Raw genomic sequence first — 17,726 nt, 5'->3', positions numbered from 1 at the left:
TCGTTTAAAATTGTTGTCAGTTAAAAGAGTACAGAATGCTATTTTACTATCAGACATCTCTAATTCACAGCAGTGAGATACATTCGTCTGATTCAAGGTAGGTAGGTATTCATGGAAAAAAATTCGATCTATAAAAGTAGTATGTATTCCAGTCCCAGGAATTATTTTGAGATATAGGATGTGGCTTATCACACGATCTTAGTGGATCTCGGCTACCAGTACTTGGGATGGGAGTCATAGAGATCATCAAACTGTATATCACCTTACCTAGGTACCTTTTGTCCTTGGACTCACAACTATATTTTGTTTTTATTTCAATTACTGCTACAATCATGTATCGAGTTTCTCACATTATCACCACGTGTTTCCGCAAGAAGCCTCTGCAGGTCAATATCCAATACCGCTCATTCACCAAATTTGACTCATTTGGCAATTCCCCCATTCCTGCTTCCAAAAAGCGTTTCGTTCCAACATCTGGTACCTACCCCAAAGGCTTTCTTGTCGGTAGTACAAATGTCGGGATCAAACCATCTGGCTTATCCCAGCCAGACTTGATTTTAGTGACGAGCGAGAAGCAATGGGAGACATGTGGAGCTGCTGTTCTTACAAAGAATGAATTCCCAGCTCCCAGTGTACTTGTTACTAGAGAGTTAATAAAGAAAAGTCGAGGAAGGGGAATGAGGGGTGTAGTCGCGAATTCGTGGTGTGCAAATTTGCTTACGGGTGAGAAAGGACTAGAGGACTCGAGAAAGATGAGCGAGGAGGCGGGAATGGTTCTGGGTGAGGGAAACGGGAAGGGGAAAGACCCGGTAATGGTCATGCATACAGGCAAGTTGATGTTCTAGAGGATTGCTCACATTCATTGCCCTGGATGGTGAATATTATAGAATGCTTGGGTCCTTCAATTCCTTCCTATGCATGAGAACAATGAACTGACTGAATTACTCGGACCTAGGGATGGGTGGCCAGCGGTAAGCTTTCTCACATGGTTATCCTTCACTCACTAATTCTATACAGACTCCCTATTGATGACATCATCCAAGGCATCCCAAAACTCCATCAGAATATGGGTACCACTCACAATCACTGGCTACAAGCCGCCAGGGGCATCTGTACAACCGACACCTTCCCTAAACTCTCGTCCCGCACCTTCACTCTCCCATCTTTACCAAACACCAAATTCTCTCTCGCGGGCATCACCAAAGGCGCCGGAATGATCCATCCAAACATGGCTACCACACTTGGTATAATTTGTACCGATGCACCCATTACGCCTCCTGCTCTTCAACAACTCTTGCGTACGGCAGCTGATAAGAGTTATAATTGCATCTCTATTGAAGGAGATACAAGCACTAATGATATGGTCACTATGTTCGCCAATGGTGCGGCTGCACCTAGACATTCCCCAATCGACTTTGATACATTGGCGGCATCTCAGTCCGAAGATTTTGTCGCTTTCCAAAAGATTCTCATTGAGTTCATGGCTGATCTCGCAAAACTGGTAGTAAGGGATGGAGAAGGCGCAACTAAATTCATCACAATACGAGTACGAGGCGCGCCGACTTACCCAGCAGCCAAACACATTGCATCCGTTATCGCGCGTTCTGTCCTTTTCAAAATGGGGGTCTATGGCAAAGATCCAAATCCTATAGGTGTTTTAGCTGCTTTGGGCTACTCATTAATGGATACGGAGTTTGCTGGTAAGGGGATCATCAACCGCGAATTGACATCTGTAAGTTTTGTGCCGGTTGACGGTGCTGAGGAATTGGATTTTGTGAAGCGGGGAAAGCTGATGGAAGTTGATGGGTTGAGGATTAAAGAGCTTATGGAAAAAGAGGACGTGGAAGTGGTGGTGGATTTGAGGGATGATGGATGTGAAAGTGGAGAGGAAGCTATTTATTGGACGTGTGATATCACGCATGAATTTGTTACAATAAATGGAGATTTCAGGAACTAGATACAAATTTGAGGTCAAAGTCCTTCGCATTCTGTTGGCTTTGATCAAAGCTAGCAATGTCGAAGTAAACAATTCCGAAAAGATTCGAACATGGGAATGAAAAGGTTAAGAAACGATAAATGCCATTGTATACACGAATTGCTTGGATGCTAATTTCCCAAAAGAATAACACACCTAACTACCTATGAAAAGTAATGACGTCACAAAACAAGCGATGGTCGGCAAATTGCAAATCACACGAGCAGCAATGCTCAGTGCAGCAGCATGTTATGAGTCAACACGATCCTCAACAACCACCGAAGCTGTGGTCTTAGAGTCCGACAACTTAAACGTCCACTTCCCATCCCCAACCTCTTTCCTTTGAGATACAATTACATCGATATCTGTATCCGGTTCCATTATCACAGTAGTCACATTCGTATTATCAGATTTTGGCAATTTCCATTCTCCTTCAACTGGCCTCATATCAAACCTCATCACAAACATCGAAACAACAGCCAGTATTTCATTCGTAGCAAAGTGACGACCGGGACATAAAGTGGTCCCGCCACCAAATGTACGAAATGCAGCTGGGTTGGGACGTTTGATATCTTTGTCTTTGAGAAATCGTCGAGGATTGAAGTCTGCAACGTCTGGTCCCCAGATTTTGGGATCCATATGGATAACACGACCGGGCATTTGAATGATGGAGTTCTTCTTCAATAGCCATTTGTCGTCTAGCATAGTATCTTCCATGACTATCCGGACAGAAGTCCCAGCAGATCGATGACGCAGAGTTTCCTGAAAAGTCGATAGTAGAAGATGGCATTTTGTCTTCACATTCGTGATATCGAGACTTCGTGTCAGACTTCCATCTTCATTCAAGCTTGTTTCCACAATTGCCTCAATCTCACCGCGTATTTCTCCCAGGAGCTTGGGGTTCGAAAAAATGAAGAATATTAACCAGAACAACGCAGGTGCAGTATTGACAATAATAGCAACTCCGATAACAGTTTCATATCTAGCGATATCTTTCACTGGAACGCCGTGCTTGACATTAACCTCCAGACGAGCTTGTGCAAGCACAGAAGCATCCTTGAAATCACTTCCTGCGTAATATGATTCGAAAGCTTTTGTGACTCTTCTGCGTGCTGCAACACCTTTGCGAGCAAAGATAGAGGGCAGTATTCCGATTAGCAACCTCACCATCTGACTCTCCAACTGCCTAACGCAATGATTAGTCTTCAGAGCTTCACACAAGTCACCAGAGAGAAATACCAAAAGCTATCCTGAACCTCCACATCCCTGTAAGGATTTCTCGGTCCATAAACCGATTCCGTCGTCGCCATAGTAATTAAAGCTCTCAACCACGCATGAAGTCCAATCTCCACACTCTCCTTTCCCTCGCCAATCAATCCATCCAAGCTCTCCGCAACAATCCCAACCATGACCCTATTCATACCATCCAAGCCTGGCCCCGGCGCTGTCGCCTTCTTCATGACATGCGTCGCCTCCATATTCAAACCCCAATCGCCTTCATCTCCATTAACATTGACCGCCAATACATCCCTCGCTTTCCTACTAACTCCACAAAGTTGGTTTGCGAATTTTGCCGAAATGGGCGGAAACGCGAGTTTTTTAGGGAGTTTTTGGACGGCCTGGATTAACTCGGGTGTATTCACAATGTACATTTTGGCGCCCAGAACACGTATTGTAAGGATTGGGAGACGTGTTTTCTGGCTCAGATCAACATAGTAGTGGAATTTTCGGCGTACAAGTCCAAGGATGTGACCGATATACGGGATTCGTGTTGTGGCCATAGGAGGTTCGAGGGGATCACAGACGGAGTATAGGAAGTTCAAGAGGAGGTAGGTCAATATTCCGAGGACTGTGACGATCATGAGGGACCGAGGGAGTAAATTGTCGATGATTGACATGATGATGTGATGATGTGATAATCTATGAGCTGTTGTGAAAGCATCTGAAAGGAGTTGGATATGTAAATGTCAATGCCGGGAGCTGATTCTCCTTCTCCTCCACTGCATTCGACGAAGAAAGAAAGTGTAAGAATCTGTCATCTTATATAGATCTCATGGCATCTGCAATCCAAACTCAAAAGCTATATTGGCTCACTCTCCCAATTTCCTTTGACATATTGAATAACATATGCGGTTAAGCCAATTGAGAAATTAGGAAACGCCTAACGGGACACCTTAAACGGCAACTTCCATATGTTGCAAACCTCGTAGGACAACAACATCTATATTACCAACCGTGGCATTTCCATCACAAACAACGGGCGTTCTAACTTCAAAAAGGACTCAAACCATCCTTGGCCAGCCAAATTAATACCGCCAGCAGCCACATCTCAGCCAGCCGTCCGGGTAAAACATTCATGATTCAAATTTCCCCATACTTTTCGCACATCATCGAGCTCCACAAGGTCTCTCCCATTGATATGCCCAGTCGTGTCCAGTCCTCAACTTTCTCGTGTCTCGCAAAACTGATTGATTTCTCCAATCGTTCGAACACTATACTACTGCTCTCTCCGTGAAATTTGCTCATAAATAATAGTCTTGTCTATGCGTTGGCAATATAGAGGTTTTAAAGAAAGCAGAAAGTGGCAGAAGATGGTGCTATCTGGATGAGTGTTAAAATCTCAAAGGGGAAGGGGAAATCTGAATACTAAACATTCAATTCAACCCAGTTGGATTGTTATATTAATAAATGTCCGTACTAGTACCAGGTATTGAAGACAAAGATTTGACAGATGTGACGAGTATCACATCTTATGTTTTGAATGTTCATGACATTAATGCTCTAATAAGAGAAAATTGGAATGATGTTAAAACCCATCAATATTTGGAATGCACTAGCATGAGTATCCATCCGGCGTGTTGAGAAAAGTTTGTGAAAACACACAGAATCCTGTACTCAAACAGAGAAGCAAGACAAGGCAAAAAGAGTGGCATGGCAGTATGAAAGCTAATTCTTGACGGTATTCTTCGGAAGTTTCAGGCGGGTACCTGCCTATGCAATGAAGCCCTTCTACCACAACTTCATACATCGTCGAATTCTCCCCGGAACACGTTTTATACACGTCCTAGCGCATATAGAATAATACACGAACTACCTGACTAGCGAAACAAATTTTACTCATAGATTGACCACAAACATTATCGTATTAATACCTCTATACAGTCCAGCAACAAACTTCTAATGCGTACACATCAACCCCTCAAACCCGTGCGTCCACCTAAAACTCCCCATAATTACCACCATCAAGGCCAATCCCCCAATTACGCTCACCAATCCATATCTATACCCATGACTTCTCCTCAGCGAGCTCAACTCCACTACCCATGTACTAACCGTGGTCAAGCATCCACAAAACCCATCCTCTATTCCCTGTAAAACCTGGCATCCAACCACACCTCCTAAAGGTACATGTTGTAAATCATATGCCATACCCATCATTGCCGTCCCAAACATATTGACTGCAAATGTTCCAAGTGGAAATGAAGAGATTTTGCCATTCAAGTAAAGAGAGGCGTAGAAACGGGCTAGACAGCCTACAGGTGCGAATATGAGGGCAAAAACCGCGCGACCTCTCCATATCTCAGGCGGTGCATCGTTTCTATCGGGTGGGAAAATAGCTAGAAATATAGCACCCAGCCAACAACCCCACGCTAAGAATACCGCAAAAGGGTCTAGATACTTGCGAGACTTATGAAATGATAAACTCGGTGTATACGGTTCCAGAAATATAGCAAGATGGGCGCCGAAAAACAACGCTGCCAAACACAATGAGACAGTCGTAATGATAACAGCTAACGTCGCCATAAACGAATATCCTCCATTTCGGCTCACAGTGCTCGTTGTACTAGCCATAATTGGACTATAATCCTGAGGATGGTTCAGAGGACTCGGCAAATCATTTGAAAGCGCCAAGAACGTATCTCGAATAAACGATGAAAAGGATGTAAAACTGCCACAAAATCCCGTTGCAAGACCTATGTACAAAGGAATGGTCTTTTTCGTTGCAGCATGTGCTTTTTTGGCAGCTTGTAAATCGGGGTTTTGTTCTACAGCCAGTGAGCCTGCATTTTCTTCATCTTTAACTTTGGCTTTCCATTCCTGAATTTTGTGGTGGTAGGTAGCGGTTCCCCATTCTTCTCTAAACAACATCCTGTCTTCACCTAGAAACCCCATGAATAAACTTCCTCCAACATTTGCCCATAGCTCGCTGAAGATTATGGGAGCTCCGGGGTAGAAGGTAATGGCTTGGAGACCTAGTCTAGCCAATGTTCCAAATATTGAAAATAGAATTAGATAGGATATAGTATATAACTTTGTCGCGAATTTTGAGACCTTTGGGGGACTGGAATTTTCCTTCTCCTCTGCCGGTGGTCTTTCTCCTCTAGCAATACTATCTCGTTTACTCTGCTTTTGTCTTCTACGTTCCTGTTCGTATTTTTGCTCTTCGTCTTTGGCCTCCTCTAAAGATTTGTGTTTATATGTCGGAACTTCGTGGGGATTTTCCACTGGCGATGGTGTTGCAAGTTCATCTAGATGGGCATAATCATCTGGAATGTCGTAATCGCTATCGGTTTTAGAAGCTCGACTTGCGCGACGGCGTGCTTTTTGCTCTCTACTATTCGTATGCCCCAGAGGTTGACTTTGTCTCAATTGGTTTCCATCCGTGTTTTGTCTCGGCGCCGGCACAGTGCCTTCATCAAGTCGAGAATAACTCTTTGGTGAATCATATCCCGCATCTTGCGCCTCCCGCGCGCGTCGATCTTGCGATGGTCTGTCTATTGACTTCGAGTGGGTTGGATTGGCCTTGATGTCGCAAGACTCATTTCCAGTATCTTTGGTACCTGCATTCTCCATTGTCATTATCCAATTATATGCCAAGGCCGTGACACTTCTATTGATATCATCTAAATCCCATTATTGAAGGGAAAATTCCGACGTCACCTAGCAACATGGTGAATAGTTGCCGTCTTTTTAAAGTTAGATTGATGCGAGATCCACTCGGGGACCGCCCGTTTGCGATTCGACTGATAAGGTCCAGGTTCCACTGATAAAATGTGGGCGGTTGGGCTCGGCCTCTAGCTGCAGGTGTGAATACATAACACATAGCTTGCAAGCAGTCATCAACGTCCCCTCTTCTATAAACAAAGAAATATAAAGCTTCAATTCTATCATTGACTCTATACATTTGATCAATATCACAAAAGTACTTGCAACATCTTCACAGTTTGAACAACAATTGTGCGAAGCTTCAAAAATGAATGAATCAATCCCACCTAACGTTCACATCTCCACCCATCCGTGTCTCCAAGCCAAACTCTCACAATTACGATCCAGCGAAGCTAATACTCGCGAAACGAAAGCTCTTGTTAATGAAATCTCATTGATAATAGGATGTGAAGCTACCGCCGCTGGACTTACTGTTTCTAAAGGTCCAACTGTATGTTTATGCATTTATTCATTCCTCTTCTCCATCTTCCCTCCCCATCATTTCTCAATCCCCACCCCCACAACCAAACTAACAAACCACACCAGGCCAAAACACCCCTCGGATACACCTATACAACAACTACCATAACACCCACCTCCATTTCCCTAATCCCCATTCTCCGTTCCGGTCTTTCTATGGTCGAAGCTCTCCAAACCCTTCTCCCCTCCCCAACCCCAATCCATCATCTTGGACTCTTCCGTGAACCCACCACTCTTGAGCCCGTCGAATATTACAACAATCTTCCCTACCACGCACCCGCCGCATCATCTCCCTCCAACACCCCCAACACCTCCGCTTCTGAGCTCGCAATTCTGCTCGATCCCGTTATTGCTACAGGAGGAACTTGTGCTGCTGCCATTCGTACATTGAGGGAATGGGGTGTTAAGCGAATCATTGTATTGAGCGTGTTGGCTGCATTACCGGGCTTGCAAAATGCAGCTAGAGAGTGGCCTGAGGGAACGGAGATCTGGTGTGCGGGTGTGGATGAGGAGGTCAACGAGAAGGGCATGATCAAACCAGGTTTGGGAGATGTGGGTGATAGACTATTTTTGACCATTGGAAAGTAGGGTGCTTAAAATGGGTAATTGAGTTGCTTGCTCAAGATTTGCTGGCGTTACATAGCGATGAGAATCCCTCAGGTTGAATGAGATACCACCCGCTTCGCCTTCTACCGTCTGATACTTGTTATACGTGACTGTAATTGTGATATGTTTTGTTTTGAAGACAATTAATATTAATGGTGGATACTAATCTACCTCCACCTGGCAGGTATTAAAAAATCTATGGAAAAATTATATACAAGTAGGGTATCATATCTAACACGCTCCAAACAAATGCATTTCAAGGTATACTCAGAATTGATAGCCCGGTGCTCCAAAATCGTCATCCCAAGGTATAAGCTGAATAAGAAAGTAGGCAATATTCAAGATGGTCGGATAATACTGCAACAATATTATAAAGAGGCCCAAGTAGAGGGTAGCAGATAAAACCAGGTAAGGTGTAGGTTCGAGCAGGAAGTCTTTCCATAGATCTATTAGCCAAATTTCCATTTCCGAGGCCTCAGCTAAATGCACTGGTCTGTATACATCGCGAAGTCTTGGGCGAGAAGGATGACTGTTTTGTGGCCGTGGCTCGGTAGGAGGGAACTTCGCTGGTTGGGAATGGTATTGAGACCTTGATATCTGTGCCATTATTGCTGCCGAAGATGTCTCGGGGCTTGTAAATCGTTCTTTCTCTTGGGATGATTTTGCATGACTCGAAACTGTGACTTTCTGCCGCATACGCACATAACTCCGTAGCCCCTTTTCCATAATCTGTGCTCCGCGTTGTCTTATCCTAATGCATTTAGTCGTATCGTCGTGTTCTCTCTTCTCAATGTCCCGGTGCCAAAAGACCCCTGACTCTTTCAATCCTTTGAACTGCGCCTTCAAGCCTTTCCAGTCGTTTTCTCTTTTCTCCATCCCTTCGCTCCAAAATTTTAACTCGCTCTTCGAGTTTCGCCCTTGCTTTTCGTTCCGTAGCAACCATTTCATTGGCTTGTGTAAATAGCTGTGCCGTCAGTTCTTCCAGTTCGACACTGGATTCATTTAATTTGCCCTCCGCAGCCTGTCTTAACCCTTGCTCCCTTGTCAAGGCAGCTACTAACTCTGTTGTAGAAGGGGTTGGCGGTGTTGGCGGTTGCTGAGCTTGCAGATTCGGCGTGGACTTGCGAGATAGCAGAGAAGAAAGTCGATTCTGGACAGGCAGATATGAGAAACGACTCGGGCTTCCAAGTCGGTCTTCAGTGTGCCCTTGTGTTGGTGTTGTTGCGCGCTGAGGTTCTGTAGTTTGCTGGTAGTTCGCCCTTTTAAGTGATTGGATTTCGTCTTCGTAGTCTGCCCATTTATCCACTGGCAATATCGTTAGCACTAGAAGATCAAAGGTTTATAAAGAGAAGCCTACCAGCGGCGGTCGCTTTTTCCGTCAGTAACTTTACTTGAGCTTGCAATTCCTCAATCTCTTTCTGCGCATCAGCTGCAATCTGCGAACTGCTGTGCGGTAAAGCCATTCCACAATTAGGACATGCAGATTCAGTTCCCGACGTCTGCGCCATCGTTAAAGTTATAGTTGCCGACATGAGCTCGTCGTGTGTTGTACTATGATCATAAGACAATGTATTGGTGAGGTAGCTGTGTGACTTCGCGATTTGGCGTGATGAGTATCAGGTGTTGTTGGGTACAACTCTAAACTGGTGAATATAAACTCTGTTTTTCGACTGCAACTGTGCGACCATGCGACGGAAGTATTCGACTTTGTATTTAATTGAAGAGGGGTCAATATTTATCGGACAGGCCTTGCATAATGAAATTTATATCCAGCATTACAGGAGATTAATTTCAGCAAGGCGCAGGCTGTGCCAGTAAAGTAATACATGCTGTAGGCGCGATGGAGATCCTCATGGTAACCATGTTAACGGCATTCTTCATCCCTGTTGATGCCGGCAAACCCCTAATAATAGGTACATCTTCATGCTTCAGCCATGCCATTGTTGATGGTTATAATGCTGACAATCTAGGATGGATGGCATCCGCAATTATCGTTCTCAGTAAGGGATGAGGACTGAAATGTTCCAAATATCTGGTAAAATCGAAACCCTCGTAAGAAAAATCGACGCGGGAAGCTTACGCAAGTATCTTCCGCTCAATCTGAGCACCAAACATCAATGCCACATTCTTGTTGGTTGAATGGATTCTTTTGTGGGTACGACTATAACTTTGACGTCGGAAGTTTATTGAGATGTTCTGGATTGAGTGGACGTTTCGGAATGATTGTATTTCATCATGAATCCTGTTCCTTCAAATATTGTGGTGTTTCGGCGCAGTTTGTAAAGTTCATCTGAAGATTCCATTCCGTCTGATGTCTGTTTGAGAATGAAGCTCATTCTTGGATTCAAGATGAGACTTGGCTGCTAACAATCAGGGGCGCCTGGAAGCTTTCTGATTGTTCATCTAAAGTTCGATGATTAGGTGGATTCGTGGTCGTGTATTAGTTGCGAGAGATGAAATTGTTGTTTTCAAATTGATTTCCACTAGGCATATCTGCGAGCGCAGCTGTAATATGCAATAAAATGATTCTATGCCCAGTTCAGTTGGCATAAAGAAAAGGAGATCTTTGCTTCCACGAGACCCCCAAACTACTTTGAATATCAACTCCCAATATACACCTTTCAAATCAATTTGCAAAAGGTGTAGTAAAAGAAATAGTACTTTGCAGATATCTCTGGATCTTCAAATAAGGTTGATCCCCCATCTCACACCAAGCGTCATGTCTCTTCTCCACCATGTCCTGTCGTGCCTTTGCCGCCTCTTCATCTTCCATCTTTCTGAGGGCGCCATTAAGGTAGTTGCGGCACCAGAGATCTTCATTGATACCCTTATGATTTTTAGGCGCCTTGGGTCTTAAGGATGGCACTCCACTTTTTCCCATCTTTTCAATTACAACGACAACATAGATGGCGGGGTTGTCGAGGCGAAAGAAGTGGACCGCTTGTCCGTCGCATTCGACGGGTTGAATATATCGCTTTTCTAGGTCGTCCTTAAACATCCAACGGTTCAAAATCTCACTGTATTGTACCTCAAGTTGATCGCGAAGGTAGCTGTAGCCTGCAGCGACTTGTTCGGCGAGGAGGCTTTCGCTAGCCTCACTATTTGTAGAAGCGGGTTGATCAGAGGAAACATTGGGAGAAGTACTAGTAGGAGCGACTTGAAATATACCTTCACTATCTCTTCGGTCTCTCATTGGTTGGATGGCAACGAGAAACTTTCGTCCAGTTTTGTCGGTTTTGTATATGCCATGTACGGGGGTCGTTTCGAAATTTATCGTTTCTAAAGGCTTTTTTCCTCCGGGGGACTTCTCCTTTGCTTTGAAGATGTTCCACATACTGGAGAATTTATAGCTGGTAAAGAGTTTCTTCATGTTGAAGAGTAACAAAGTTTGTTGGTTCGGAGCTTTAGTCGGATGGTAACAGTGCTATTGAAAAAGCTCATGAGAACCAACTTTTACAATCTCACAATGCACAGGGCTTGCACCGTCTACATATGATTTAGCTAGGCTGTTTGTTCGTGCTAAAAATCTACACATGTGTGTATGTTCGATATGGCTTCAGGTATAGGTATATATGGCAAGAAACGTATTGATATATGGTCGAGACATCAAAGGCAAGCATTGTCTTAATCATATATCTGTCGGTGCAAATTAGAGAAGAATGAAAGGAGAAACGAGGGAGATTTATCAAGTACAGATGACAGTTTACATTTTATCTAGTGCATTATACCAAAGCTATCATTCAATGTACTAGAGTTGAGAGGTAGCAAGTTTTTAATAAGCTAGCGAGCAGCCAGGCTATACTTTATTTCGTAGCGTTGAGATCTTCAACAATGATTCAGGATATCTTATCATTTGTATTGCTTGGAAATCTTGATATTTTGATGATTGAAGGAACGTATGCAATTGTGAGATCTTCCTTTTAAAGATCTAAAACATCAACGAAAGAATACGATTCATACATTTACTCAGCATTTCTTGAGGCACAAAATGTAATTGACCAACTCAATCTTCCGGCCCCGCTTCTTCTTTCAAGCTCACTGTGGGGTTAGTATACACATCTCTAGGGTTTCCACAAATATTTTAACATTCCTGGTTAGTATACATTAACTTTTTTCATCTGAAATGTTAGTCTCGGGTGGTTTTGAATGCTTGGGGGATTGCACTATTGCAGGAGGTTGTTCCTCTGAGAAAAGTGCGGTATAGCTTTTGATCCTCATATCCATTAAATTAAAATACAAAGTCTCCCTCTTTATTTGACAGGAAGAAGGTACCTACCAAAGCTCAGGCTGTATTGATAGCACAGATAGTAGACCGCATGCTCATTCCTATCAAGAACTTCAATTCCAATAGTATTGGATAGACATGAAGTATCTGTCATCAAGGGCACACAATCTGCCTAGTATTAAACCTGGTGAAATCAAGTGTGCCTACGATTGTCTACTTTACACGCTTGTCAGGGTGGGCCTTGTAAATGAGAGATGCAGATGTGCAACAAAAATCTTCATGAGAAGATATCTCGACGTCATTGTTCAATCCTACCCCCCTTCCTTTTAGAGCACCATTTCATTTGTTTGGTTAGTAAGCATTTCTAAGAGCATCCATAGAACTAACTCTTTCTGCACATTTCAATTCTAAAGCAAGCCATGGTGACGTCAATTTTGAACGATCATGTTTTCAGCATCATTTCTGTAGTACACAAGATATTATATACATCTTAAGTAGCGATGGAAGTAAGTACGAATTGAGGCATTCTTTAGTGGACTAGAATGGAAGTTCGATCATATCCAAGATGAATGCTATAAAAACCATATCTGTAACAAAATACCTCAATTTGATCTGCCATTGAAATAGAATGAAGATACAAATTTTTCAACTGGCCTCATTTTGCCGCGTCTCATAGATAAGCGAATACTCTACTTCGTCCCCTGAATCTTCCCCCACTGCTCACAGTAAATCGAGGGAGTTGGCCGGAAAAGTCTCAACACCCCATGCATTTGTCTGTCTGCTCGGTACGGATGTTCTTCTCACCGATGAAAATCAATGAGACGGCAAAAACCACAACTTTCATTCTCCGTATTTGTCTAGCTTGCGAAGATAATCACTGCAGTCTAAAAACTTTTCATAGAATTATGGCTTCGAAGGAATTTCTTGCGAAGTTGAAGTTCTTCTCGGAATTGGGCATACATTTCGTTACACCTCGGTTGTTACCTTACCTGTCTGTTCGCTTCGTGATAAGTTGAAGACTTCAAAAGCTTAAATGGCAGCAGAAAAGAGTTCAAATGACCCAAGGCACCAGTTTAAAAGATGGAGGAAAGGTATGTTCTAACAATACCTTTATGATATATAATTGTCTAAAGTCTAAAGCGCGTCAATCAAGACTGCCGTTGGTAGCTAATGAAGATGAAATCCTCCGAGCTTATGACTTTGATGCGCCATCTATACATACTATATACTGCAGAAAATAATCAAGATCCTAGTACCACAGAGCCTTATTCCAAAATCTAGATTTGGCGTTGGCTAAAGAATCCGCTTGCAAGTACATACTTGCATTGAAAACAATTTCTACACCATTGGTACTGGTGTTATACAAAGGCCATTCCATTTTGTCATTTGGCCAAAGGGTATTAGGATTGCCAGTCAATGCGAAAACAAAAGATACTTTTGCACAATCCGCGCTGTGATGGCATTGACTGTCTTCGTTTGAATATCCCCAGAGAGAGCGTACGTGCCATACCAGTAATAATCCTGATCAGTACCATGAGTAGCTTCACCTAATGTAACCGTTGCATTCCAAGTCTGGTTGTGAAGACCGTTGGTCAATGCCAAATTGTGTGAGGTCAATTCGAAGCTTTGCTCAATGTCTGAGAAGCGAAGTCCGGGAGAGGCGTAATCATTTTCGGGATAGAGAGCAAGGATTTCGCTGATGACAGTGTCAGTAATCCCAGGGGAGTACATGCGTATTTTATCGGCAACATCAGCGGTGCTATTAATACCGCTTATAACGTCGCTATTCTTCTCGTGAAGCTCGTGTGTGTGATGACTCATGGTCCGGTCCAATTGTAGTGACCAGCGTAGAATTCTGCTTCGTCTGTTTTTAGAATGCAACATCGGTTAGCAATTTGTCAATTTTAAATCAAGAAGCGAAAAGAAAGAAGTTTCGATGGAAAAACCTACATGTAGGCTTGTTCTGTATCATGAACGGCAACATTGGTGGCGCCTCCTCCGTGAGTGAAGGTTGGTCCGTTAGCAACACCGGCAATGCTATTTCGGTAATTGTAGGTGACAAAGATGAATTATTGCTGAGATCATAGATCCCTTCGGGCGTAGTATGGGATTTGTTTGCTCTAGCTCTGAATACATCCTTCGTTAGTATGTGTCGATGCATGAGAGCAACAACAGAATATTACTTACCCATAAGTCCATTGCAAAACAGGAAGCTTCTTTACCGTAGTATTAGCTGGCACATAAATATCCATGAACAAGCAATCCTCAGCGGTTGTGCATGCAACATCTGATGCGGCAAGGGTACCATCGTTAACTTCGGTTTCAACCGGTGGCTATTGAGGAGCAGCAAAATCGAAGATCACCCAATGGAGCAGCAGCAAATCGAACGTTTTGGTATTTATAGATACCAGCTGAGAGATTTGCAGCAGCATCTTGAACGATACAATAGTCTAAAGTGACTTGTGGCATTAAGGAAGAGACAGTAGCATTTTGTGCTGCAACGACTGTCGCTCTCAGTGCGGACTAAAGTCTACCGAACAATCAAAGGTTTTGGGAAATTCCAAATAATTTAAACGTTGAAATAGTTTCGATTATCAAGTGAATTTAAGGCCAAAACTTTGGAGATTTTGAGATCATTGAGGTTACTTGAAAGCTGGTGTAAATGGTAAGGAGAATATTGTGACTCAAGAAGAAGTTGACCGTGAAAAGAAAATCTTCCACTACCAAATTAGATTTTTTGGAAGTCATCTAGAGGTTTTTAAAATAACATGAAAGTTGCCTTTGGAAGTGCTCCATTGGAGATTGGCTTAGCAGATCACATATTGACGTACTGATCACAATGAGCACATTCAAAAATGGCAGGATTATGGAAGAGCGCCCACAGAATTTTCACATCTAGAGACATGACATCATCCGTTGAAGGAATAAAACATTAATAAGAATCGTTGTTGAAATACTACGCGTACAAAATTGTACTAAGAAGTCTAGAAGTGATAAAATGATTGAATATGGGAGGAAGTTTTGGTAACGACAGAGACTGGCCAGAAAAACAATTTCTTGAGATCCCTGCTAGGCGAGATAACCTCAAAGATGCTCAGATCAGCTCGTGCCTTTTATAATATCCGCAGCTCTTTCAGCAACAGCATAAACAACAGTTTGGGTGTTACTTCTAGGTACAACGGGCATGATGCTTGCGTCTACTACACGCAAATTACTAGTGCCATACACGATAAGATTATTGTCAACTACGCCCCCTTTGTTCTCAGGCAGCATGGAGCAGGTTCCAACAGGATGCCAATTTGACATACCCGTTTTCTTGACGTATTTCTTAACCTCGTCCAAGTCATTCCAGGGAGTGTATAACCTGTTGCGTTTTCCGTTGGGCTTGAGCAATAAAGCAAGTGGTTCGGTTGTTGCAAGCTTATCAACGAAACGAAGATGACGAGCCAGCACTTCAAGATCGAGAGGGTTACTGAGATATTTGAAGTCTATTTCAGGAGCGTCAACATGACTTCCAGACGAAATATGCACGTATCCAGTGCTGAGTGGATTCAATAGCAAAGCGCTTATCGTGACGAAATTCTCTGGCATATCAGCCACAACTAGCTCTTTTGGAAAATTAGCCCCAAAGTTTCCTTGAGCAGCATACATAAATATCATGCCATTGCCTTGCTCTCGGCTTCTAAGAAGGGAGCGGACGAATTCGTGGTGAGGACGATCACTCGCAGATGATGGGTATGCTTTCAGCAAATTTTCTAACTCATCTCGACCCTCCTTGGTTTGGAAGTCATTAACAGGTACGAATGAGGTAGACATGACAGCAGCACGACCGAATGGCCCAGACTGTGAGGTCATATATTCAGTCATCGCTTTGCCCAAAGCTTCTGGGTTTCCTCGGGCAAGATCATCAATAGTTTCAACCCCGTCATTGACTTCGAAGCTGATGCCGCTTATGATGTGATCCTGAAGATTCTCTCCCACGTTGGGGTTCTCAATACGCACAGTTATCCCATGCTTACGGAGAATTTCAGGAGATCCGACACCAGAAAGTTCCAGAAGCTTAGGAGATTAGAGCGTACCAGCCGCGAGAATGACCTCTCTTGAAGCTATTAGACTTTCAATGCTCCCCTCATGAGAGAACTCAACCCCCATTGCTATCAATGGTAGTGATTCTCCTTCTAGAATGATTCTGGTGACGGTGGCTTCAGTAAGAACGACCAAATTGGTTCGGTGAACGACAGGCTCATAGTAAGCACGCGCTGCATAGCTTCGTTGTCCAGAGTTTGGATCAACGGAAGCAGGATTTGAGTATGGTCCAAATGCAGTACCGTCAGAGACATCACCGCTAAAGCCATAGCCAAGGTTCTTGAAAGTTTCGTTCCATACTTTTGGAAACTGATTCTCAGGAGCAGGTGGGAATGAGGCTTGAATGGGACCAGAAGACGGTATATTTGCAGAATAATTGTTTTGAAGTCCAAGGCATTCCACATCAGCCTCCGATGGTGTGGTCAAAGTATGAAATTTGCGAAAGTATGGCGCCAAAGTTTTCCAGTCCCAGCCAGAATTGCCCAAGGACGCCCATGCGTCTATACCCACTTGAGATGGCATCATAAAAACAGACGAATTGATTGCACTGGACCCGCCCAGCGCTCGTCCTTGGGGAATTCCCATAATCCTGCCATCAAGTGATTCCTAAATTCAGGATTCATCAGAACGGTATCTATTAGAATAGGAAACAACTCACCTGTGGTGTAGTTACAAAATTCCAATCTGCCTCTGTTCCCAAAAGTGCGGGCCAACCAGCGGGCATGTTAACTCTAGGATCTCCGAGGTAGTTTTTACCAGACTCAAGAACCAACACATTTACTGTTGGATCCTCTGACAAACGGTTGGCAACAACAAGCCCGGAAGTTCCACCTCCGATGATGATGAAGTCAAAGGCGATTGCGTTTTCAGCCATATCGAATTGTAAAAAAAATCCTTTTCGAAAGGTCCGTGAAAGTGATGGGCGATAGAAGCAAGATTTGCAATAGTCTCGGAATCAGCGTGTTGAAGGCTTTTATAAATGCGATTGAAAGAAGAGTTCATTAAACGAGACCAAAAGAGTACCCTGGAAACTTGAACCATGTGTTTAGTGAATCGAGAGAGGCACAGTCCACGGGTACGTTAAGAATGGCACAGCAAGGTTGGACAGCCACATATTATAGGTCGGTGAATTGCATATAAACGGAAGATAGGTATCCAATATGTGCAAAGTATCAGTGGCTACCTAACCTTCAATAAGGAATTCAATACATGCTGGCGCAGTAATTAGTGTGATTGGCCTAGTTTTGAAGCCAACGAGTGCATCCAGCTTATGAGATATCACGAATGATCTTAGCCAGAACTCTCGCGTAACGCTCACCAGACACCGGGGAAAACTCTCTGTTGCAAGAACAACCGGGATGATCCAAC

At 43.5% G+C, this 17,726-nt stretch overlaps 9 protein-coding genes across 9 annotated transcripts; 2 read left to right on the top strand and 7 right to left on the bottom strand.

Moving 5' to 3' along the window:
• Positions 1-332: 332 nt before the first annotated feature.
• Positions 333-1,957, top strand: EAE98_004849 (uncharacterized protein; the record flags this gene model as incomplete). Its single annotated transcript, XM_038952470.1, has 3 exons — positions 333-780; positions 956-971; positions 1,018-1,957. The coding sequence occupies 3 exons, from the start codon at positions 333-335 to the stop codon at positions 1,955-1,957; spliced, it is 1,404 nt and encodes a 467-aa protein (XP_038811120.1).
• A 267-nt stretch (positions 1,958-2,224) lies between these two features.
• EAE98_004848 (uncharacterized protein) lies at positions 2,225-3,873 on the bottom strand (the record flags this gene model as incomplete). Its single annotated transcript, XM_038952469.1, has 2 exons — positions 2,225-3,161; positions 3,215-3,873. 2 exons carry the CDS (start codon positions 3,871-3,873, stop codon positions 2,225-2,227), a joined length of 1,596 nt encoding a protein of 531 aa, XP_038811119.1.
• A 1,279-nt stretch (positions 3,874-5,152) lies between these two features.
• Positions 5,153-6,829, bottom strand: EAE98_004847 (uncharacterized protein; the record flags this gene model as incomplete). Its single annotated transcript, XM_038952468.1, has 1 exon — positions 5,153-6,829. One exon carries the CDS (start codon positions 6,827-6,829, stop codon positions 5,153-5,155), a length of 1,677 nt encoding a protein of 558 aa, XP_038811118.1.
• Positions 6,830-7,229: 400 nt separating this feature from the next.
• On the top strand, positions 7,230-8,029 carry EAE98_004846 (uncharacterized protein; the record flags this gene model as incomplete). The annotated part of the gene is made up of 2 exons (XM_038952467.1): positions 7,230-7,412; positions 7,508-8,029. The coding sequence occupies 2 exons, from the start codon at positions 7,230-7,232 to the stop codon at positions 8,027-8,029; spliced, it is 705 nt and encodes a 234-aa protein (XP_038811117.1).
• A 285-nt stretch (positions 8,030-8,314) lies between these two features.
• On the bottom strand, positions 8,315-8,773 carry EAE98_004845 (uncharacterized protein; the record flags this gene model as incomplete). Its single annotated transcript, XM_038952466.1, has 1 exon — positions 8,315-8,773. The coding sequence occupies one exon, from the start codon at positions 8,771-8,773 to the stop codon at positions 8,315-8,317; it is 459 nt and encodes a 152-aa protein (XP_038811116.1).
• Positions 8,774-8,834: 61 nt separating this feature from the next.
• Positions 8,835-9,555, bottom strand: EAE98_004844 (uncharacterized protein; the record flags this gene model as incomplete). The annotated part of the gene is made up of 2 exons (XM_038952465.1): positions 8,835-9,352; positions 9,405-9,555. The coding sequence occupies 2 exons, from the start codon at positions 9,553-9,555 to the stop codon at positions 8,835-8,837; spliced, it is 669 nt and encodes a 222-aa protein (XP_038811115.1).
• A 1,118-nt stretch (positions 9,556-10,673) lies between these two features.
• EAE98_004843 (uncharacterized protein) lies at positions 10,674-11,417 on the bottom strand (the record flags this gene model as incomplete). The annotated part of the gene is made up of 1 exon (XM_038952464.1): positions 10,674-11,417. The coding sequence occupies one exon, from the start codon at positions 11,415-11,417 to the stop codon at positions 10,674-10,676; it is 744 nt and encodes a 247-aa protein (XP_038811114.1).
• Positions 11,418-13,521: 2,104 nt separating this feature from the next.
• On the bottom strand, positions 13,522-14,741 carry EAE98_004842 (uncharacterized protein; the record flags this gene model as incomplete). The annotated part of the gene is made up of 5 exons (XM_038952463.1): positions 13,522-13,723; positions 13,783-14,136; positions 14,223-14,309; positions 14,460-14,586; positions 14,636-14,741. The coding sequence occupies 5 exons, from the start codon at positions 14,739-14,741 to the stop codon at positions 13,522-13,524; spliced, it is 876 nt and encodes a 291-aa protein (XP_038811113.1).
• A 630-nt stretch (positions 14,742-15,371) lies between these two features.
• EAE98_004841 (uncharacterized protein) lies at positions 15,372-17,232 on the bottom strand (the record flags this gene model as incomplete). The annotated part of the gene is made up of 3 exons (XM_038952462.1): positions 15,372-16,331; positions 16,368-16,964; positions 17,017-17,232. The coding sequence occupies 3 exons, from the start codon at positions 17,230-17,232 to the stop codon at positions 15,372-15,374; spliced, it is 1,773 nt and encodes a 590-aa protein (XP_038811112.1).
• Positions 17,233-17,726: the final 494 nt, after the last annotated feature.

Source organism: Botrytis deweyae (assembly GCF_014898535.1).
Source record: "Botrytis deweyae strain B1 chromosome Unknown BDEW_009, whole genome shotgun sequence".
Lineage (NCBI taxonomy): Eukaryota > Fungi > Ascomycota > Leotiomycetes > Helotiales > Sclerotiniaceae > Botrytis > Botrytis deweyae.
The sequence above is the reverse complement of the archived record's forward strand: the minus strand, read 5'-3'. Positions and strand labels throughout refer to the sequence as shown.